The sequence below is a fragment of the Hippocampus bargibanti genome, linkage group LG09 (assembly GCF_051943395.1).
Source record: "Hippocampus bargibanti isolate YZ-2025 linkage group LG09, ASM5194339v1, whole genome shotgun sequence".
Taxonomy (NCBI): Eukaryota; Metazoa; Chordata; class Actinopteri; order Syngnathiformes; family Syngnathidae; genus Hippocampus; species Hippocampus bargibanti.
Genome location: NC_142742.1, coordinates 8,896,382 through 8,915,923, shown reverse-complemented (window position 1 = coordinate 8,915,923; position 19,542 = coordinate 8,896,382). Strand labels below are relative to the sequence as shown.

At 42.5% G+C, this 19,542-nt stretch overlaps 1 protein-coding gene across 3 annotated transcripts in view; it reads right to left on the bottom strand.

The window, feature by feature from the left end:
- The window catches only part of ppp2r5ca (protein phosphatase 2, regulatory subunit B', gamma a), a 29,624-nt gene extending 12,074 nt beyond the window's left edge, over positions 1-17,550 (bottom strand). Inside the window, exons 1-4 of one of the 3 annotated variants that reach the window (XM_089004528.1) lie at positions 17,250-17,550; positions 16,986-17,048; positions 14,976-15,126; positions 2,136-2,335 (exon numbers count right to left, since the gene is read on the bottom strand). In XM_089004528.1, the coding sequence (XP_088860654.1) occupies positions 2,136-2,335; positions 14,976-15,126; positions 16,986-17,048; positions 17,250-17,438 (603 nt within the window). In that variant the 5' untranslated portion in view covers positions 17,439-17,550. Of the gene's footprint in view, positions 1-2,135; positions 2,336-10,157; positions 10,349-14,975; positions 15,127-16,985; positions 17,049-17,249 lie in introns of those variants that run through there. The other 2 variants (XM_089004526.1, XM_089004527.1) reach the window with 2 other exon arrangements.
- Between the last annotated feature and the right edge of the window lie 1,992 nt (positions 17,551-19,542).

Below are 19,542 nucleotides of genomic sequence, written 5' to 3'. Positions count from 1 at the left end.
ATTGGATAGCGTAAACATCCAGCCCTTGAAACCTCCAATGTGTATATGTGCACGTGAAGCACAGTACGCAGCCAATCGCAAGCGAGCTCTGCCGGAAAAGGGCATGCAATATAAAATCCAACTTACAGCATCTCTGGCCGAACATACAGGCAAAAATGTTCCTATGTACCGTTTTTCGTAACTCGAATGTTTGTAAGCTGGGGATGGTCTGTACTTCAATGATGCAATCTTGCTTGCTGCAGACGCGTCCATCATTAAATAACTGCGGAAGTCGGCTGCGCATAAACAAATCAACTCCGGACAGTATGCCAGACAGATAGAATCCTCTAGCAAGAGCAAAATGTACAGAGCCTTTATCTTCTCATCTTATCAGTCCAAAGTCGATTTTATTTATAAGCTCTTGTAACCGGCGGCGGCGAGGGGTTTTGGCTCACAATAATGCATGCGCGTGTGTGGTAATGCGCCCTCTCGCATGTCAACTGACTCCCCTGTGGGCTGCAGAAGCCAACCGGGCAATCATGGGACAGTGCAGGTGGTCCACTGAGACACTGTAAGCCTTGTTTGACAGGACCGCAAGGTAGACAGGCTTGTTACGGCAGCGCAACACATCAGAACAGGCAAAGATGCGTGAAGTGATAACGGAAACTAAAAGCAAAGGACTACCATGGGACTATATGCTAATGGAGGCTCTGGTGTCTGAATTTGGAGGAAAACCTGTCATTAGGAAGACGAGCCACAGACGGCTCCTTGTGCTCCAAATGTCAGCTTTGGCACTTCCCTTGTGAGCAGGGAAATCCCTCTGGTGGAATTTAGGTTTCAGGACACCACCAAAAAAGAAAAAAAAATATAGGGCACGTTTGAAGGAGTTTAATTTCCCCCCTTTTTCCCCCCAAGAATTAGGTGCAAGCAATTTAACCAGAAAATATCGTGCTCATCACAGAATGTTTCGGAGACAGTACAAAATGAGAATTCACCAGGTTGCCAAGCAACCAACCTATTGCGTATGTGGCAAAGCAAACACATACGCCCCAAAATGTCTAACTTGATTCCCATCATTACGATGACTATATTGCTTGGTAGCGGCGCTGCCCAATCAGCATGTGGAAATGCTACTCACGGGTGTTAAAAAAAAAAGATTTTATTTTCACCATTTCAAATAATCTAATGTTGAAATTCGACTGCTGTCATCTCGATGGGAATTGCAAAACGAGATGCGTCACTTTAAATGACGCGTGAGCCTTTAGATCAAAGTTTCATTTATGTTGTTAGTACGATTGTTCGATTAACGGCCAAAAGTTTCGAATGAGGCCCCCCAAATGTTAACTCATTCGTTGCCATTCCCGAATTTATTCGGGAATTGAAAAGCATGACGCAAAGCGCCATTTCCTAATTTGTTCGGGTTTGGTTTTTCCTCCGATGGGTGCCGCTAAATCACTGGTCAGACCTCTGGCAATGTTTTTCCTTCTGCCCATGTTAGCGCTTTGTTAGAGCTTCAGCTGTTAAAGCTTTATATAAATCAAGATGTATGTATTGTACTGTATTTTGTACAGCCACCCCTATTTGAAGCTCAGACAACTCCAGACCCTTATAACATATGAATTCCATTCCATTGTGGTCCTTGTGTCCTGCCAACTAAGCATACAACAGCATGAAACTTTTAAATATGATAACTTCTATTCTGTCGATTCTCTAAGAGCGATATTAATCAATATGCATGGATTGTATTGCCTTTTGTCCAGCTGCCTCCACTTGCACCTTGCATATTACTCCAGACCCATAGTATTTAGGAATCAACCCTATTTTCTGATGAGAGAAGTGAGTCTAAGGTTTCTGACGCTGCATTGAATGTGCACGTAGTCCGAAAACTCAATATTCTGTGGGTCCTGCAATTTGAGTGAAAATGACAAAAACCTTGGCACCGGAGTGGACACATTTTTGTACATCGTCTGGCAGTGAATGAGTTAATTTACCATCCAATTATTACTTCTATTAGAAGGGTAATTAAACTGATGTCACAAAAACTAAAACTTAGCCAACCAGCCCGCAAATCCATATTCTACAGCCGACTTTGACCCGCATCATCGTTTTTGGGCACCTTCTGAATGCTGCCCTAACAGCAGGGCGGCTCGACTGACCATGTGAACCACCTCCGGGTAGATGGGCTCTGTGATGACATTCCTATTGTGGGTGATGTACTCCACCATCTCGCTCAGTGCAGCCCGCTTCACCTCCTTCCATTTCAGGTCACTCAGCGGGTCCGACAGGAAGTCAAAGAGGACGCAGCACTGCCGCAGCTTCTGGATAAATAGCTTCTCTTGCTCCGCGGGGGCCACGTCTGCGTGAAGAACCAGGCAGGAGAACGGGGTCAAACATGGCATTTGGAAGGACACCTGATAAATGAATCAGTCGAGAATATGGGACGGGGGGCAGTGTTTCAGCGAGGAGCGCGAGCGCAAGGGGAGGATGGGGTCGGCCAACTGTCAAGAATGAATACGCAACACGGCGACTGAACGCGATAAATGTAAGCTGGCAAGTGAGTCGTGAAGACTAAAGTGTCAAGACTTTTCAAAACCCAGGAGTCAGATATAACGACGACGCAAAGAGCAGGCAAGTAGACAAGAAGAGATGTGAGGACGAGGGATTTGGGAAGTGGGTGAACGGTCACGGCCCAGATGCAGGTAGCACGCGACAAAGGGAGGTAAAAAATGGTAGTCGCTATTATTGGTTGTTATTGTTGTTACAGAACTTCCTGTTTCGTTTCATTTCCATGTGTAAACAAACGAGCAGAGGAAATGAAACAAGGGACTCTGCCTTGCATTTGGGCAAGGCAGAGTAATGTTCTAATTGTACTCCCCCTATGGCTTAGATACTGCTAATTGTATGATCACCTTTGGGGGCTCAAAACAATGCTACAGCTCCAATTACACACAACGCTAGAATGGCGTCATTCATTTAGATGGAAAAGAGAGGAGGTATCCAAAAAACAGCCTCTCTGCGTATTTTTCAGACAGCCACGGATAAAAAATATTCAGCCAGTAATTTGGAGTTCAACTCGTGTCCAATTAAAAGGGGCTTGTTACGCCGACCATTTGAAATCAGCAAGTTGTAAAACAAGCGAAGCGATCTTGTGATGCCGAGCAGTGTACAAACATTCCTCGGAGGAGTGAAGGGGACAATTTAGAGCGACCGTCGGTTTGAAAGGTTGGGAATACATGATTGGATTGGATTGGATTTGCCTTTATTAGTCTCGCAGTGGAGAAATTTACATTTCACAGCAGCAAAGTTATGAAAGAAATGAAAGTAGAAAAAGCAAAACACAGGAGCTGCTGGAAAGGCAGCCACTCTCGCGGCGCCGTCTTGAAGTCAAAAGAACAAAAAAACTAAATAACAAATAACATGACAAAACAAAGACACAGAGAGTCATTCATTCTTAAGCACTTTCTGTACCCTATTTGTTACATAAAACCCTCTATGTTCCATAAAGCAGTTCCAGATGAAAGAGGAGAGGATCAAAGCGTCTCTTTACCAGTGGATCAGGGACATCATGGTGGAATGTGCACGTCAACTACAAGCTAAATGTTGAAAGCAAACACGCAGCTGTAGCATCCATTGACGAAAAGAGATTGTCTCACATCTCCTGTCCCCCATAAATCAGCTTCAATTCCACCCCGCGACAGTTCCATATACGCATCGGCGCTCTGCGCTGACGCTCCTTCCTTCTTATCGCGGGCTCCTCAAGCCATGTATCCATCCAGCCGCAGACTGTCAAACAGCACCGACCTTCCACTGAACAAAGCGGGGCTGTGAAGATGCTGCCCATTACAGGCGCACAAAAGCACAATGGCCCCAGAGCTGTCCAGCGATGACAGTCGAATGGCACCGACATTCCTCCCATTCAAAAACAGTACTGGCATATTCATGCTGCCGAAAAGGCGCAACCGCTAAGCACAGTCTCCTCCTTGATGAATGTCTTGGTCAAAAATGCTGAAAAACAATCCGTATCCGTTCCACACGACGCACAACAACACAAAGTGACAAAAGAAAACACAAAAACAACAACAAAAGCAAGGCTCATCAGAGCACTTGCTGACGGCTGCCTACTCGGGCGCCATCTTGGACTCCTTTGATTACAATGATAATACATTTGATTTATAAGCGCCTTTCAAAACTGTCAAGGTCACTTTACAGTCACAGGATAAGTTGTCTGTGGGTGAGCAGCGGCAGCTACACGCGCCAGCGTTCACTCAAGACACCAAAACGTGATTCCCTCATTGATGATAATAGCAGGCCCCAAAATGTGTTTTTTTTTTTGCATTGCGCGAAGTAGCTTAATCATGTCATTAAGAAAAAGTCAGGGCGCTCACATCAAGGCATCATTGTAGGTCCAAAAATAACGTCAGAGTCTAGTTCCGTTCCGCGTCGCTCCCGTGTTTACCTAAGTCCCATCTGACTGAGTAATAAACTTTCAGAGCAGTCCCCAAAATACTTTTTCTTCTCAATGAATGATGATCACAACATTGACAGGAACCACAATGTGACTTCTATTAATGTAACCCATTTGAGCGCTGTGGGGGAAAGGGGAGGACATCTGCAAACACAGTCAGACTCGTTTATTGTGGAGAACAGAGCAGAATCACATCAACTGTCTGTTCAAAACAAAAAGACCGCAATAAATCATTAGTCAAATTGGGACCGTTTTGACTTGGGTGTGGCTGAGATGAGAATCTGTTAGGGTCAAAGTAAAGGACGAACACATTCTTCATTGAAAAAATATTTAACCGCGAACCTTTCAAATGGCAGATGCATCGTACTGGACCATTCGCACCACCTTTTCCAGCTACTCCCCTAAGACATTTCAACAGCTTCTTTTCCCTAGCCATTAACTCTCTAACACTAACCCAAATTTAACTGTGTAGTGCCTCTTTGCAATTTTGGACAAACCTGTGGAACAGCATCCCGTATCAGCATCATTGTAGCTCTAGCGCTGTACTCACTTGAACCACTGTTACTAACCAATATAATCTCCAGGACCAGACACTGAGGCGCTCAAGCACATCTGCATAATTGCACATGTGTTGACTACAAATACAGCGACTGATCACTTTAAAATGGTTCACTGATTTTCTACACTAACTGTACAACTTATCATATTTCATTCTACAACTGATCACTTTAGCTCTGCCTTATACTTTACACATTTGTATCTTCCACACTTATTCGTCATGTTTTTTTAATGACACTAGAGCAGCATGTTCTACCAGAGACAAATTCCTTGTGTTCTACACACTTGGCCAATAAAGATGATTCTGTTTCTGCATGTAACCGATTTTAGAGCATTTGTGAGCATGCCGCAATATTTTACGCACTGTGCTTGCAAGTCAATGAGTAATAAGCCCGGACCTTAGGTGCGTCTGCCGATTATGAAGCTTCTCCCGATCATTTAACACGTATCGGACAGGTGGCAAGTATTTAATGGCAAAGTGACCATTTCATTCAGATCACTACACTACCGCTGACGAAGCTCTTGGGATGAGGAGCGAAAAGTACGACACCTTCAAACAAGTCCAGATGACGGGTGAAGAAACCTTTTCATGGACTACCAAAACAGCACGCACACACACACATCAAAACACACACACACACACACACACACACACACACACACACACACACACACACACACACACACACACACACACACACACACACACACACACACACACACACACACACACGCGCGCGAGTACCTATTTGCAGTACAGTTAGCAAAAGAATATGTCAAAAACAGTGCTTGTATGCAAGGGTCATAATGATTGAGACAGCCACAAAAGGCAGCAGGCTTGTGTGGCTCAATAGAATGTAATCAATAACTGCCCCGGGTTGCAGCTGTGGCCGCGCTGCAGAGTACAGTGGCGCCCTTTCAAACTAGACCGAATCCTCTGTACAAAGTGTGAGAGGGCATGACTGGCGTTGCTCAGCCCAAAGAATGAGATGTTCACGCATGAGTGTGACTCTCAAAAGGGTTCCGGGAAGGAATAAGATAAGACAACCTTTATTTGTCTCACAATAGAGAAATTTCCAATTTACAGTAACAAAAATAAAAATATGAAAGGGAGAAGTAGAAGTGTGGAACTGAGAATAGAGGGATTGAAAAAGAATTGCCATTTCAAGTATGCCCCCCCATGCTCTGGGGCTGTTTTGCTGACAACGGAACTGGTGCTTCACAGAGTAAATGAGATAATGAAGAAGGAGGATTACCTTCAAATTCTTCAAAATAACCTTGTCATCAGCCCGAAGATTGGGTCTTGGGTGCAGTTGGGTGTTCCAACAGGATGACCCCAAACACACATCAAAAGTGGTCATGGAATGGCTAAATCAGGCTCGAAATAAGATTTGTAAATGGCCTTCCTAAAGTCCTGACTTAAACCCCACTGAGAACTAGAAGACAATGCTGAAGAAACAAGTCCATGTCAGAAAGCCATCAAATTAAACTGAACTGCACCAATTCTGTCAAGAGGAATGGTCAAAGATTCAGCCAGAAGCTTGTGGATGGCAACCAAAAGTGCCTAATAGAGGTGAAAATGTCCAAGGCACATGTTACCAAATATTAGGGTTGCTTAATCACTTTTTTTTCTGTTCACCCATAGGAAGTCATAAAAGAGCCAAACTTCATGAATGTTTTTTGAGCCAAAGAAATGTCTGTTCCAATCACTCTATCAGAGGAAAATCAGAGTTGTAGAAATAACTGGAGTCATGCTCAAGAGAGCCGTGACATTATGTTCTTCACAAGTGTATGTAAACTTTTAACCACAACTGTACATATTATTTCTCCATTGCATATAATGTGATACTGAACGGGGAGCTCAGTCTCATTCATTTGACCACATGGTCCGAGTCAATGGACTGTCATCGTTGTGGCCACCAGTGATTGCAAGACGGGGAAGCTTTGCTCTGCGGTTACAGACCACTCAATGAAGTAAACAGGACCTACTAAGTGAGTGACAAAATCGGCAGGGGACATTTTCTTCCTAAACAAACGGCAATATTTCATCCAATAGCTCATCTGAAAGTGCAAATATACTTCTTTGCTGTTTAAACTTGACCAACGAATTGGTGCTGTTAAATCGAACTTTTTTCACCTTGGGCAGCTAGCGAAAATAAAACCTCTCCTTTCTCATGAGCACCTTGAAGCAGTATTTCTTGTCTTTGTCACATCTCAGCTCTATTACTGTCATGCGCTTTACTTTGGAGTCAGCCAATCCTCCATGAAGCGTCTCCAGCTGGTCCAGAATGCTGCTGCTCGAATCTTAACTGGTACTCGTAAGAGGGAGCACATAACCCCTACTCTGACATTCTTTCACTGGCTCCATATACATTTCAGAGCTCTTTTCAAGAGCTTATTACTGTAAGCCGCTTTACTTTCGAGTCAGGCAATCATCCATGAAGCGTCTCCAGCTGGTCCTGAATGTTGCTGTCCGCCTCTTGACTGGTACTCGAAACTACTGGTACTGCTCTATTTCCTGCATATGGTAGCTGTCCATAATAAGCACTCTGTTAAAGTTTCAGCTTTTGTTAAAGCGCTATATAAATCAATATGTATTGTATTGTAAAGCACTATTATGTTGCGTATACTGTCATCAAAGGATGAGGAAGTTCTAAGGGAATTGCAATTTAGTTGCTATTGAAACATGGAGCTCTGTTATGCCACATGAAAAAAACACTTTCTTGTATTTACATGACAAAATGGAATTCCTTTTAAATACACATAATTGTAACCATATCACCATATTCAATATCCATATCACGTTGTGACAATATTTTACAGCCCTCGTTCAGTATGGTAAAGAAAAAAAATCAGCTTTGCAACAATGTGTATAAATGGAAAGTACATCCTGTAAATGTTTAACACAAGTGACCACCAGATCCTTGTCAAGCAAAAAGAAAAACACAGTTGATAATTCTGTCATGTTATTTGTTTCTTCGTGAGGATTAAAGATTGTAGTCTTTCACAAACAAACCACTACAGGGAAGGGGAGAGCAACTAAAACGACCTTGCTCTAAATTAGCTCTTCTCTGTTTGCAAGAATGTTGTTAATCAGTCCCTCCAGGAATAGTCAAAGCGGCAAATGAGACAATTCACACAAATTCAAGCAACCCTTGTGAATTACGCACAATTGTAATTTCATATAACAGAAACTTTCATCCAAGCTTTTGAAGGTTTCGCTATACTACTATACTGCGCAAACTTAATACAATGGTGCCAAATTCACATCCTGATTTTTGGCATGAAGCAGCTGGGAAGTGCAACTTTAACGTCTCATCTCCGGACACTTGAATTCATCTTAAGACGGCGCAAAACACTTGTGAAAGCATCTCCTCCTACCATCCAATGCAAATGATCGAAGCATGAGCAATTGTGAATTTCAACATACAGTATATGCGAGGGATCCTGAGATGACTTGAAAAAAACATACAGTAGTTATGTGCCAGTCACTTCAAATGTGCCGTGAACTATGATTTATCTGATTGTGACGATGGTCATGATGTACGAGCAACCGTGAAGGGGGGACACGAGTGTGAAAAATGTCTGTTGAGTGAGGCATAGGAAAGAGAAATCAATCAGGCAGTGATTATATAGCGCTTGTGTTATTTTTGACTGGTCAACAGTTGGGGTTTCCACACCAACTTACTTCCGATTCGAGCTGTGGCTGTTAGGCGAATCAATGTCCAGTAATTTTGTGTTTCCAATTTGTAACCCCCTTTTTTTGCCAAAATATTTTTCAAAAACACATGAGACAAAACGGCTCCTTCACAACTCCCTCCTGACTGCAAGAAATTGTGAAAAACTGTTAAAACTAATCAGGTTCAGTGGGGAATTTGAACCTGTGACAGGTTGGAATAAAGCATGTTTCGGGCCGATACCCGCTCAACCACAATCCGTGGACTTCCACCTGCGAGGAATTTGTATATGTAGCTCTTCCACAACAGGTGGCAAGTTGGTCACAGGAAAATAACCACTGTGAAGAAAACAAAGTCAATGCTAATATTTAAATCCCAACATAGCATTTTCTAGGGAAGGGCTATACAAAACTATCTGATTGGATTAGCCTTCATTAGTCTGGCAGGGGATAAAATGTACAATATTATCTCCTGTGTAGCACCACTGTCTAAACAAAGGATTCTAATTAATATGTTTGTGGAATAGGAGTTCAAGAGTAACAGCCACCCGTTTTTATTCAGGTCAGATGGTGGCTGTTTTGCCATTTTTTGTCTATTGAAGATTACATCACAGTTCAATACAATAAAGGTTGGCCAACAAAAAGAGATAGTAATTAGTGGATTTTGCTGCTTCATTTTATGCCAAAACCGCAATACCAATCAAAATTCCATGTTTGGGCTACTGAGGTATATAGAAGATATTGTCAGGAGAAGGTTGGCATTGACTTACACTTTAATGAAAACATTACAACGTCAAAATTTGGAGTTGTATGTTGGTCCAATATCAGGTATTTGAGGGTACAATGTTCACAAGTCCAGTTAGCCGATGACTCAACGTACACAAAAATGCATATGTGACTTCCTCCTCCGGATATGAAGCACATACTTTTTTTGTCCTCAACTATTTCTGTCCAGTATATTGCCGTATTTAAGGCAAATAATGGTTACACTTCATTCATTTGGGAAATGTCTTTGAAGATGAGTGCCCTTGAAAGCCTGAAGGGGAAAGCAAGCACGAACGTACACACGTACGTCGGCAAACTCTTAACCATAGAGGAATCATGAATTGTAAACAGAAAACCAGCTAAGACTTTTGTTTAAGTCACCAACATTTCAACTGGAGCCCTTCTTCGCTCTCTAACATCACTTCCGTTCGCGTCACTGGTCGTCGCTGGGGGATGGGCAACCCAATGTGGCTAGCTAGTTAGCTAGCAAGTAAAAAAACGAGCATTTAACGAAGCGTGTTAGCTACAAATCGTACGGAATTAGCGGTACAGCGCTTGCCAATGAGTTCATCGGGCCTGATTTTACGGAGTTAAACGATCGAGCAGAGTTGCCAGTGGTGGAGGAAAAGCTAAGCACAGCAGCGCACACACACATACACCTTTCTCCCTTAATTCCCCGCGACAACACAGGAGGAATCATTTGTCCGTACATACCTCTGAAGTGCATCAGGGCCACCGGCTGAAAAGGCCCGTTGGAATTAGGCGCGTCCACAACCATTCTGTCTGCAGGTTTATTGCATGTCAACATAAACCTCAACCAGGAAGGCAATCCACTCAGGGCGAGAGGCCAGCCTCCATTTTAGCACAAAGCAGGTCAGAAAATGAAGCTGCCTGCCGCTGGAGGGAACTGGCTACTTTGTGACGTCACACAAACCGACAGCAGCTAGTGGCTGATTTCAGATCGTTTCAACGCAATCGCGAAGAGGGCTCCCGCCAACTAAGAAGCCGACTGGCTGAGCAGAGCCAAAGGGGCGGGATATGTTATGGGTTTTTTTTTCCTTCTTTGCCTTGGCTCCACCCCTCAGTTCCTTGTCTCTGGTGACGCTGCCTGGCCCAAGCAGCCAGGCATTTGTACATATTCCAGAGCGAAATCGATTTGTGTATCCCACACTAACCCATTTTGATAGTTTGCATACCTGTTAACCTCTACGGCTCCATGCCCTTACAAACTGTTGTATTTTCCCTTACAAAATACAAAATAATCGTACACCATATATTTTTAAACGTGTTTATTTATGTACTGAAATTACAAGTGTTGCTTAATTACCAGTATTCTCTATTGTATGCTATTGTATGAGAAGGAGGTGGGAGGGATTTGGTACCTGGGCCTTCAGGAGGGACTCAATAGCGACATGATAGCGGAAACCATCAACCAAGCCTGCACCTATGTCGACTACCCTGGACTGACATCATGTACTCAAGAACATCAACGACCTCATCCTGAATTATTTTTCTGATTCAAGGTTACTTCTGGGAGCTCTGGATCTGGCGTAGTGATCTGTGGGCCAACGAATGCATTTGATTTCATTTCAAGTGTTACATCTCATAATGTACGTCTGTGTAAGCTCTCAGTCGTACAGGAGTGGTCCATCGATGAGAAGGTTTCTTCAGCCGTCATCTGTACAAAGGTGAAGGTTTCGGACGTTTCGCCTCCTATCCAAGAGGCTTCGTCAGCGAACTAAAGTCTGACTGGTCGTATCGGCCCCATTTATATATCCCTAATGTCCAGACCTGGTGGCGCCACAGGGGGGGGTCCCGCGCCCCCCCCCAACCTGAGAGTAGGGACCTATCATAGCTGTGTCCGGCGCCACCAGGTCTGGACATTAGGGATATATAAATGGGGCCGATACGACCAGTCAGACTTTAGTTCGCTGACGAAGCCTCTTGGATAGGAGGCGAAACGTCCGAAACCTTCACTTTTGTACAGATGACGGCTGAAGAAACCTTCTCATCGATCTCATAATGTACAAAAACACTGTACAAACTATTTACTGTAGACTAACAATATCTGGGGCTCCTTGTGTATTTAATATGCCCCAGTTAGACTATAATACTTAGCACCGAGAATGCTGCCTAGTTTAGTTATTAGTTTGTTTTCGTCACTTTACTTGACAGTGTTTGGTTTAACTCCCAAGTTGCACTTCTTGTCAATATTTTAATATGTAAAGCTCCTCAAAGAGTGACTACTTATACTACATTCCGCAGCCATGACAACAGGCAACAGTGCTTTGAAAGCTGCCACTTACTGTTTGATTTGACCAGCTCAAAGTAGAATCCGCCAAGGCCATTTTAGACGTGACTTATTGCGCATTGGATTGAGAGCTCCCCACACAGGTTGAAGAAGACGACAATACTTTGTCTCTTCTTTCAGTCCAATGGAAAACCCCTCACCAAAAAAAAGGTATTATGCTGATCCGACTGCTCGTTTGTGACAATCTAAAAATAAACAAATAAGGAAATCCTTAGCCTTTGCCACCAATTACAATCTAAAACAAATACTTGGTTCTGCATACCAACTTTCATATGCTCGTGTGTCTTTTGAAAGGCGCTTATAAATTAAATTTATTATTATTATTATTATAACCCGCGCAGGCACAAGGAAAACATGCCAATTTCACACAGGAAACCCAGAACCTCTGCAGTCAGGTCAACACGCAAACCACGATAGTCCACCAGGCCGCAACCAACGCAACTAATCATGACGAGCGGCTAAAAAGAAACCGGTGAGTCAAATAATTGTGACTGAAGACCAACGGAAAATTACTGGGATATCAAAAGCAAATTGAAACTAAATCCGTAACAACCACAATAATGAACACTTTTTTCCCGAAAAAAACAAGTTAAAATAGTTGTATGTCTCAAGCATGGTGGCAAAATTTAAAGCTATTCCAAAAGACAATATATTAGTTGCAACATTGTAAATGGGCTTAGGGCATGCCTTTTCTCTATTGACTGCTGAAGCCAAGCAGTTCTTGTGTGGTCACGAGTATTATTTGTGACCACACTCAAGGATTTTCCTCCCCATGAATGTGTTGTTATTTTTCCATGACATGGATTTAGAGGTCAGGGGAACTGCTTATTTGTGTCCCCCATTTTCACAAATTGTGAGTGTTTTTTAACAACTAAACATGGAGTTGTTTTGCCAACTACCGTAGTTTATCTTTGCCTATGTCATACATTCAAAGATACACCCTGTATTTATGGTATATTTTTAAATACTCGACATATTCTGAAATAATGTATTATATTAAACCAATTATTAAAATATATGTTTAAATTAAATCTTGAAAATAAAATACAAAAAAAGATTCAGGTGAGTTTAACTCATTCACTGCCAGACGATGTGCAAAAATGTGTCCACTCCAGTGCCAGGGTGTTTGTCATTTTCACTCAAATTGCCGGACTCACAGAATATTGAGTTTTAGGTCTACATAAACATTCAATGCAGCGTAAGAAACCTCTGACTCTCTTCTTTCATCAGAAAAAAAAGTTAAGGGTTAAGAGTTAATTCCTAAGTTATATGGATCTGGAGTTATCTAACCTTGAAATGTGGGTGGCTGTAGAAAACACAATATAGCACTTTAACAACTGAAGCTGTAACAAAGTCCTAACATGGACAAAAAGCAAAAGCTGCCCCCTCGTGAAAGGAAACATTATTGCCAGAGGTCTGACCAGCGTTTTATCCGCACCCTGTGCAATAAAAAAGATAAAATCTAAACAAATTCGGGAATAGCGCTGCACGTCACACTTTTCAATTCGCGAATACATTTGGGAATGGCAGTGAATGCGTTAATTAAACATGAAAGAGTGGTGGGGTTTGGGTCAATGTCTCAAGTTAAAAAATCACCCCAAAATCCTCTGCAGGACATAACACATCTACTTGAGCCTCCTTTAAGTCCAAAAGGAAAAAACATAAAAATAAAAAATATAAGAGTGCAGGTTTACAGGAAACCACTTTGGCCAACTCCCTGTAATGCTGTGTGTAAACAAAGAAGCCATGAAAAATAGATGTAAATTGTCAAACTTCCACCGGATCGTCTTGCCTCGAATTGGAATAGATACCATAAGTACAAGTTCAGGGAATCGATACCGTGAATGAAAAAAACGGCGTGCTTTCTGACCAGTGGCATTATTTATATCACACGACGTGTGTCTTCCACTTAGATCAAGCCAGAGTCAGCATTATCTTGCAATCCGATGAGCCTTGGGATGGAAATATATGATCTGCTCTTGGGATGCAGCTGATTGCACATCATTTGCATCACAAATAAAGGCAGTAGGCAGACGTCTATCAATTATGTAGTGCGACCTCAAGGTTAAAAAGGTGGTTATGAGGATCCACCTGTGCTATAAATTGTTAATATGATTGCCTCTGTTGATGTCGACCAAATAGGCAATCTCCCAAAAAAAGGTCAATAATAGGCCCGGACGGGCATGACGTATTTGAAACATGAGAATAGGAAAAAGCACTGATCAAATGAAAATTGATGGTAAATGCATCGTCGCAGTGGCTTGGGTGAATTAATTTTGCTGCTCAATCAGAAATGTTCAATGACGTAGGGGTTAGAGCCCCCTTTTCAGAAACGTAAACTTTTAAAATTTGCTCCAATAATCTCAATACTTATTGTTGTGTGTGTCTATGTACTTTCTGTCTGCAGTTGATTATAGAACAACCAACATCACTTTTTTGTTTCCTAACTGACATTAGAAAAACGTTTTATAGCATCTAAAATACCCAAAACACGCAGTATGATATTTTTAGTCAAATACAAAACACCAATAAAAACGACTTAGTGTCCAAAAGCTACTTCAAATTGAACCCGAAAGTGGCCAGTTTCAGAAGGTCCCGCCCCCTTGTTTGTGGACGTCTTGCCTTGCTCGAGAATCAAAACAATGGCTTCAGATTCGGAAAAGATGCTTTCTTGTTACTCATCCAGTTATGAATATGATTCAAATAGTTCTGAAGAGGAAAGCATACATGTTTGCAACTGATCAAAGAAGTCCTTCCGTCTCATTTTGAGGCGTCTGGAGAGAAATGTAGTGACAAACTCTTTAGTACTCACAGTACCCAAAAAAAAGGCAGAAGAGGGCGACAAAGCTCCGTGGAAATTGTCTCCTGGGACGTTTTGTAAGCGAATTTGGGCCACCTGTGACTTTCTACATAACACAACAGAATCCATCCATCCATCCATCCATCGAGAACATGCAAACCGCACACTGGGAGGCCGTAGCTGGCATTGAACTGGGTACCTCTGAATTGTGAGGTCAACACACTAACCACTTGCCCACCACTATATTTAATGTCTGGTAAACGTGGAGCATAGCGTAGAATGTGGAAAGAAACCGAAACATGTGGATAAAAACCACCAATGCATGACACCCGGAGAACTGTGTGGATGACCTGAAATTTGATCCAATGAGACTGTGCAGGTGTCCCTAATGAAGTGACCAATGAGTGTATCAACAACATACCTACAAGTGCATCCAGTATGTGCAGCTCTCTGTTTGTGCTCAGGGCGAAGCTCGAAGAGCTGAATCTTTTCTCCCTCCTCGCAGCCGAGTGTGATCCCGGCTGTTTTACCCTCATTAGCTGAGTGGCGGGAGGTACTTTTTTGTTGGAGGCCTGCAGAAACAAGCAATCAGGGAGAAAGGGCACAAGGTAATTCAATGTGGAGAGGAAGACTGATGTGCTTAAGGATCATGTCAGATCGGGTTGTTCTCAGCAGGGAGGAATCCAATCGCCGGCTATTGCATCTCTCGGCAGAGTTTGCAATGACCTCGGGTGGGCAGGCGAATCCAAGGAGCCGAGTCAAACTGTTGCGCAAGCATTCAGGTCTTAATGACACATCCATCAATCCATGTTTCAGAGTACTGTACTTGTACTCAGTCCATCTGATTTTTGGCATTAAATGGGGATTATTTACTCTTGCCTGATAACCAGCCAATCACATAGCACACAGTGTTGCTTTTCGTAAGCGTTGGTCTATAGTCGAACAAGCAAATACGATTTGCTCATAACATTACACACGGGACAACTACAGAACGAGATACGTTCCAAGCGGGCGTTCGTAAGGTGAATTTGTTCGTAAGTTGCTTCAGTGCAATATTTTGTATGGAATGTAAACACTGAATAGGGAAGTATAAAACACAGACGCTCAACAGTCGTTAAATAAATTCACACCGACTGTAGTATGATGACATATATCATTGGGTCTTCATAAGACATTACTGAAGCTGTTGGCATGTCATTAATTAATGACGTGCCAGCAGCCATTACTGTTTGTTATGCATCGCGTCCTCTTGGAGCGGAAACTGGGAAAGAGGGATTTCAAAGTCAAAGTCAAAGTCAGCTTTATTGTCAAATATGCTAATATGCATGACATACAGCACAGATGAAATTACTGTCCTCTCGGACCCAGCATGCAATTTCCTCCCCGCCTACATACTCTACACTGCCAATCGTCAGCGAGCTCGGCCGGAAAAAGGCGTGTAATACAAAATCTAATTTACAGCATCTCTGTCCGAACATTTTTCGACATACTGTAACTCGAATGTTCATATATGTTGGGGAGCGTCTGTAACCATTTATGTAATTTGTAACGGATTATTTCATTATAGACAGTGGCGTTATTGGTTGTTTAATTACCTGACATGTTTCGGCGTGTACTTCCGCCTTCATCAGAGGAGGAAGTGCACGCTGAAACATGGCAGGTAATTCAACAACGCCACTGTCTGTCATAAAAGAATCTGTTACAAATTAGATAACAAGGAGACAGTATGAACTTAACACAACTAACTGTAACCATTTATAGTTTCATTCACAGCTATGGGCAATTTAGAGCAAAAAGGAAACTATTCCAAGCATAATGACATTTGAAATTACACGGTGGTGTCCCACTCTACAACTCATGGACCCCCATGCCTCCATATCCTACCAATTTTGACTCCTCAATGACCCAACATAATATTTTGGCAATGTGGGATGAGGCCAGAGAACAGAGTTCACACAGTGTTGCCCTGCAATATTAAACTGGTTGATAGGTTGGGGATATACAGTAAAGTAATAAAATCATGCTGTGTCACATGAGAAAATTCCTTAAGGACAAAATGGAAGTGAACCCATTGACGGCTTTGAATTGAGCCATAAAAACGATTAAATACTTGTTCAAGCTAAACTAAAAACGGCAACAAAAAAATCGCAGTTTTGTGGGATGTTTTTCCATTTGCTTGTCAGGATTATAGCAACGTGTATTCGACAGGAACTTTTTTTAAGTTCCTTAAACTTAAGTTTAAGTTTTAAGCGAAAACACTCCCCCGAAAAAAAACTATTGATGCCGTTACGGGTGGAGATGATATTACTCATAAAAACAATAATTTCCCCCACCACAAAAAGAGCGTGATGCCCTTTAATATGTTTGTGGTAACTTGTTTTTTTCTACTGTTAATTCAGAGAGAACAAATAACACAGTGTCACTTACTTACATCATCACTTGTGCGCCCATTTTCAATTGAAGATTTTTTGGTCTTGCCAGACTTTGTAGAATCCTGAATTGAACACACACACACACACACACACACACACACACACACACACACACACACACACACACACACACACACACACACACACACACACACACACACACACACACACACACACACACACACACACACACACACACAAGAAACCACCAAGTTTAATAAGTTGACGAAAAATAAAACGAGAGAAACAAAAGTGCACTTTACCTTGTCTCTTTTACTCTTCTGAGGCATAATGGAGTGGTGGCCGGTCACAATCAGACTCACTAGCACGCACTGGCGTGTGGATGTGCGGCGGCTCGTACGATTGAATACATTCACCCACCATGTGACTGATCTCGAGCTGGTTGCTTCCGTAGAGGTTGCTCGCAGACAAAAGTGTGGCGGAACTGACATGGAGGAGAAGTTATTCTTTGATAATAATAAAAAAGCCGATAGGAACGCGTTGTAGCGGGGTAAGTAAACTAATCGTGCCGCTTGGAAGTGACCAGAGATTTTCGAGGTCGGCTGCTCCATCTACAGATTGTCGCCAGGGGGCAGTGCGGAATCATGAGTAATCTTTTGAAACAATGTACGGACTGGATGTAAACCAAGGGTGCTCATGCTCACACCTGTCAGCATGGGAGCGACTTTTGAAATGACTAAATCAAAATGATCTACCCATTATATTTATTGAGAGATATATTAAGGATTCTTGCAACTTATGTTGATGTTTAACTGCATATGTTGCACAACACAACATAATTATATCAATCATTTGCCATTACCTGAGTTCACTTTGATAACTGGCAGACGAGACAATCGCACTTTGAAAATGTCATCGTGGAAAAAAATGTCCTCCTCCCATTCCCGATGATGTTATATGTTTTTTTTTCTTCTTACTTGGTCCAGCTCCGCCACTCAATTGGATTGGATTGGATTGGATTGGATTGGATATGCCTTTATTAGTCTCACAGTGGAGAAATTTACATTTCACAGCAGCAAAGTGATGAAAAGAATGAAAGTAGAAAAACAAAATACAATTGTATACCCTATGAGTGATGTGTCGTTAGCGAACGAGCCGGTTCTTAGAGGCGGATCTCGAAAGTGAAGGAAGAGACATGGGAGCCGCCTTTTTTTCCCCTCTATTCCCCGCCCTGTCTTCGGTTAAAGCCGCATATGATTGGTCAAGATCCGTGGTAGAGGCGGGACGGGAGAATTACAGACACACGCAGCAGTGAGGAGATCGAGGAGTGGTTAGAGAAACAGAAGCACACTGTGAGTAGCACATGAAACAGGAAAGGGCTTTCTGATTCTGAAAAGGCTTTCTCAAAGAATCATACCAGAATCATATATGACAAAGAAGGTGCTGCAGTCCAAGAACGGTTTCAAAAAAGTCACAGCTGTTTGTCTAACAACTGACTGCTGGACATCCCGAACCACGACATCCTACATGTGAGTTACATGCCACTTCATTGACAATTTCAAAGTGGGGACTTGTCTGCTGGATTGTTTTGAGTTCAACGAAAGACATATTTCTGAGAACTTAGCAGAGGAACTGGGGAGGTACTAGGGAGGTACTCTAAAATTGTGTCACATTAGTAAGAATTCTGTTGTTCCTTCTTGGTTGTCAACATTTCACTTTGCGGCCAACAGGTGGCACCATAGGGACCCGCCTGCAGCTACACAGGTGTTGGTTGTTTTAATCGGTGGCAGTTAAAAGGACTTCCGGCACGACTATTCAGTGTCGGTCATTTTTTGTTTCACCCTGTCAGGTTTGTTTTTCTCTTGTCATGGTTTACTCATGGTTTGTTTGCTACTTTGGACCTTTTTGTTTTGATGACTTTATTGTTGAAGATTTTGTTCCTGCCAACTTTAATACACCCTGCTTCTCCCTCCTGCCTGCTTTTTTTGGGGTCCACCACCACCACCGCCTTGCAAAGCGTGACACTGGTAGATATCCCCGTGTATTACACGTGCACTTCCATAGGGGAGCAGTGTTGTAATGTTGTTCTCTTAATAAAGTAGAGAAGTGATCAAGGATTGCTGTCTATGGCGAATAGTGACAGAAAACGAATATATAGGTACATCTTAAAACCATGGACTGCATCTATAAAAAGCATATAAGCAACCAAAATGGATGCCTGTCTGAATTTGAGCAATAAACCCCCCGCCCCATGTGGTTAGTATAGAGAGTGGAACCGTTCTCCATTATGGTTGTTGTGCCGTTTCTTGGAATCCATTTTTATCTCGCTTTAGCGCCACAGTTCATCATCACCACAACGTTATTACTCAGTGATATGCCGTCTTTCATTTCCTGGCCCACCAACATCAGTGAAAGCGGCACCGTGTCGCCCCCCAACTCGTGTATACAAGCATTTATGGATATGTGCATGTGCGTTTGGCTGGCTGGCGAGAAGAACGCCTGGATGTGAAACAACAATACAATGTGTGTTGTCATCCAATAAAAGGACATGAAATGAAGAAGACTTGCACACAGAGTTGTTGTTAAGGTCAGATT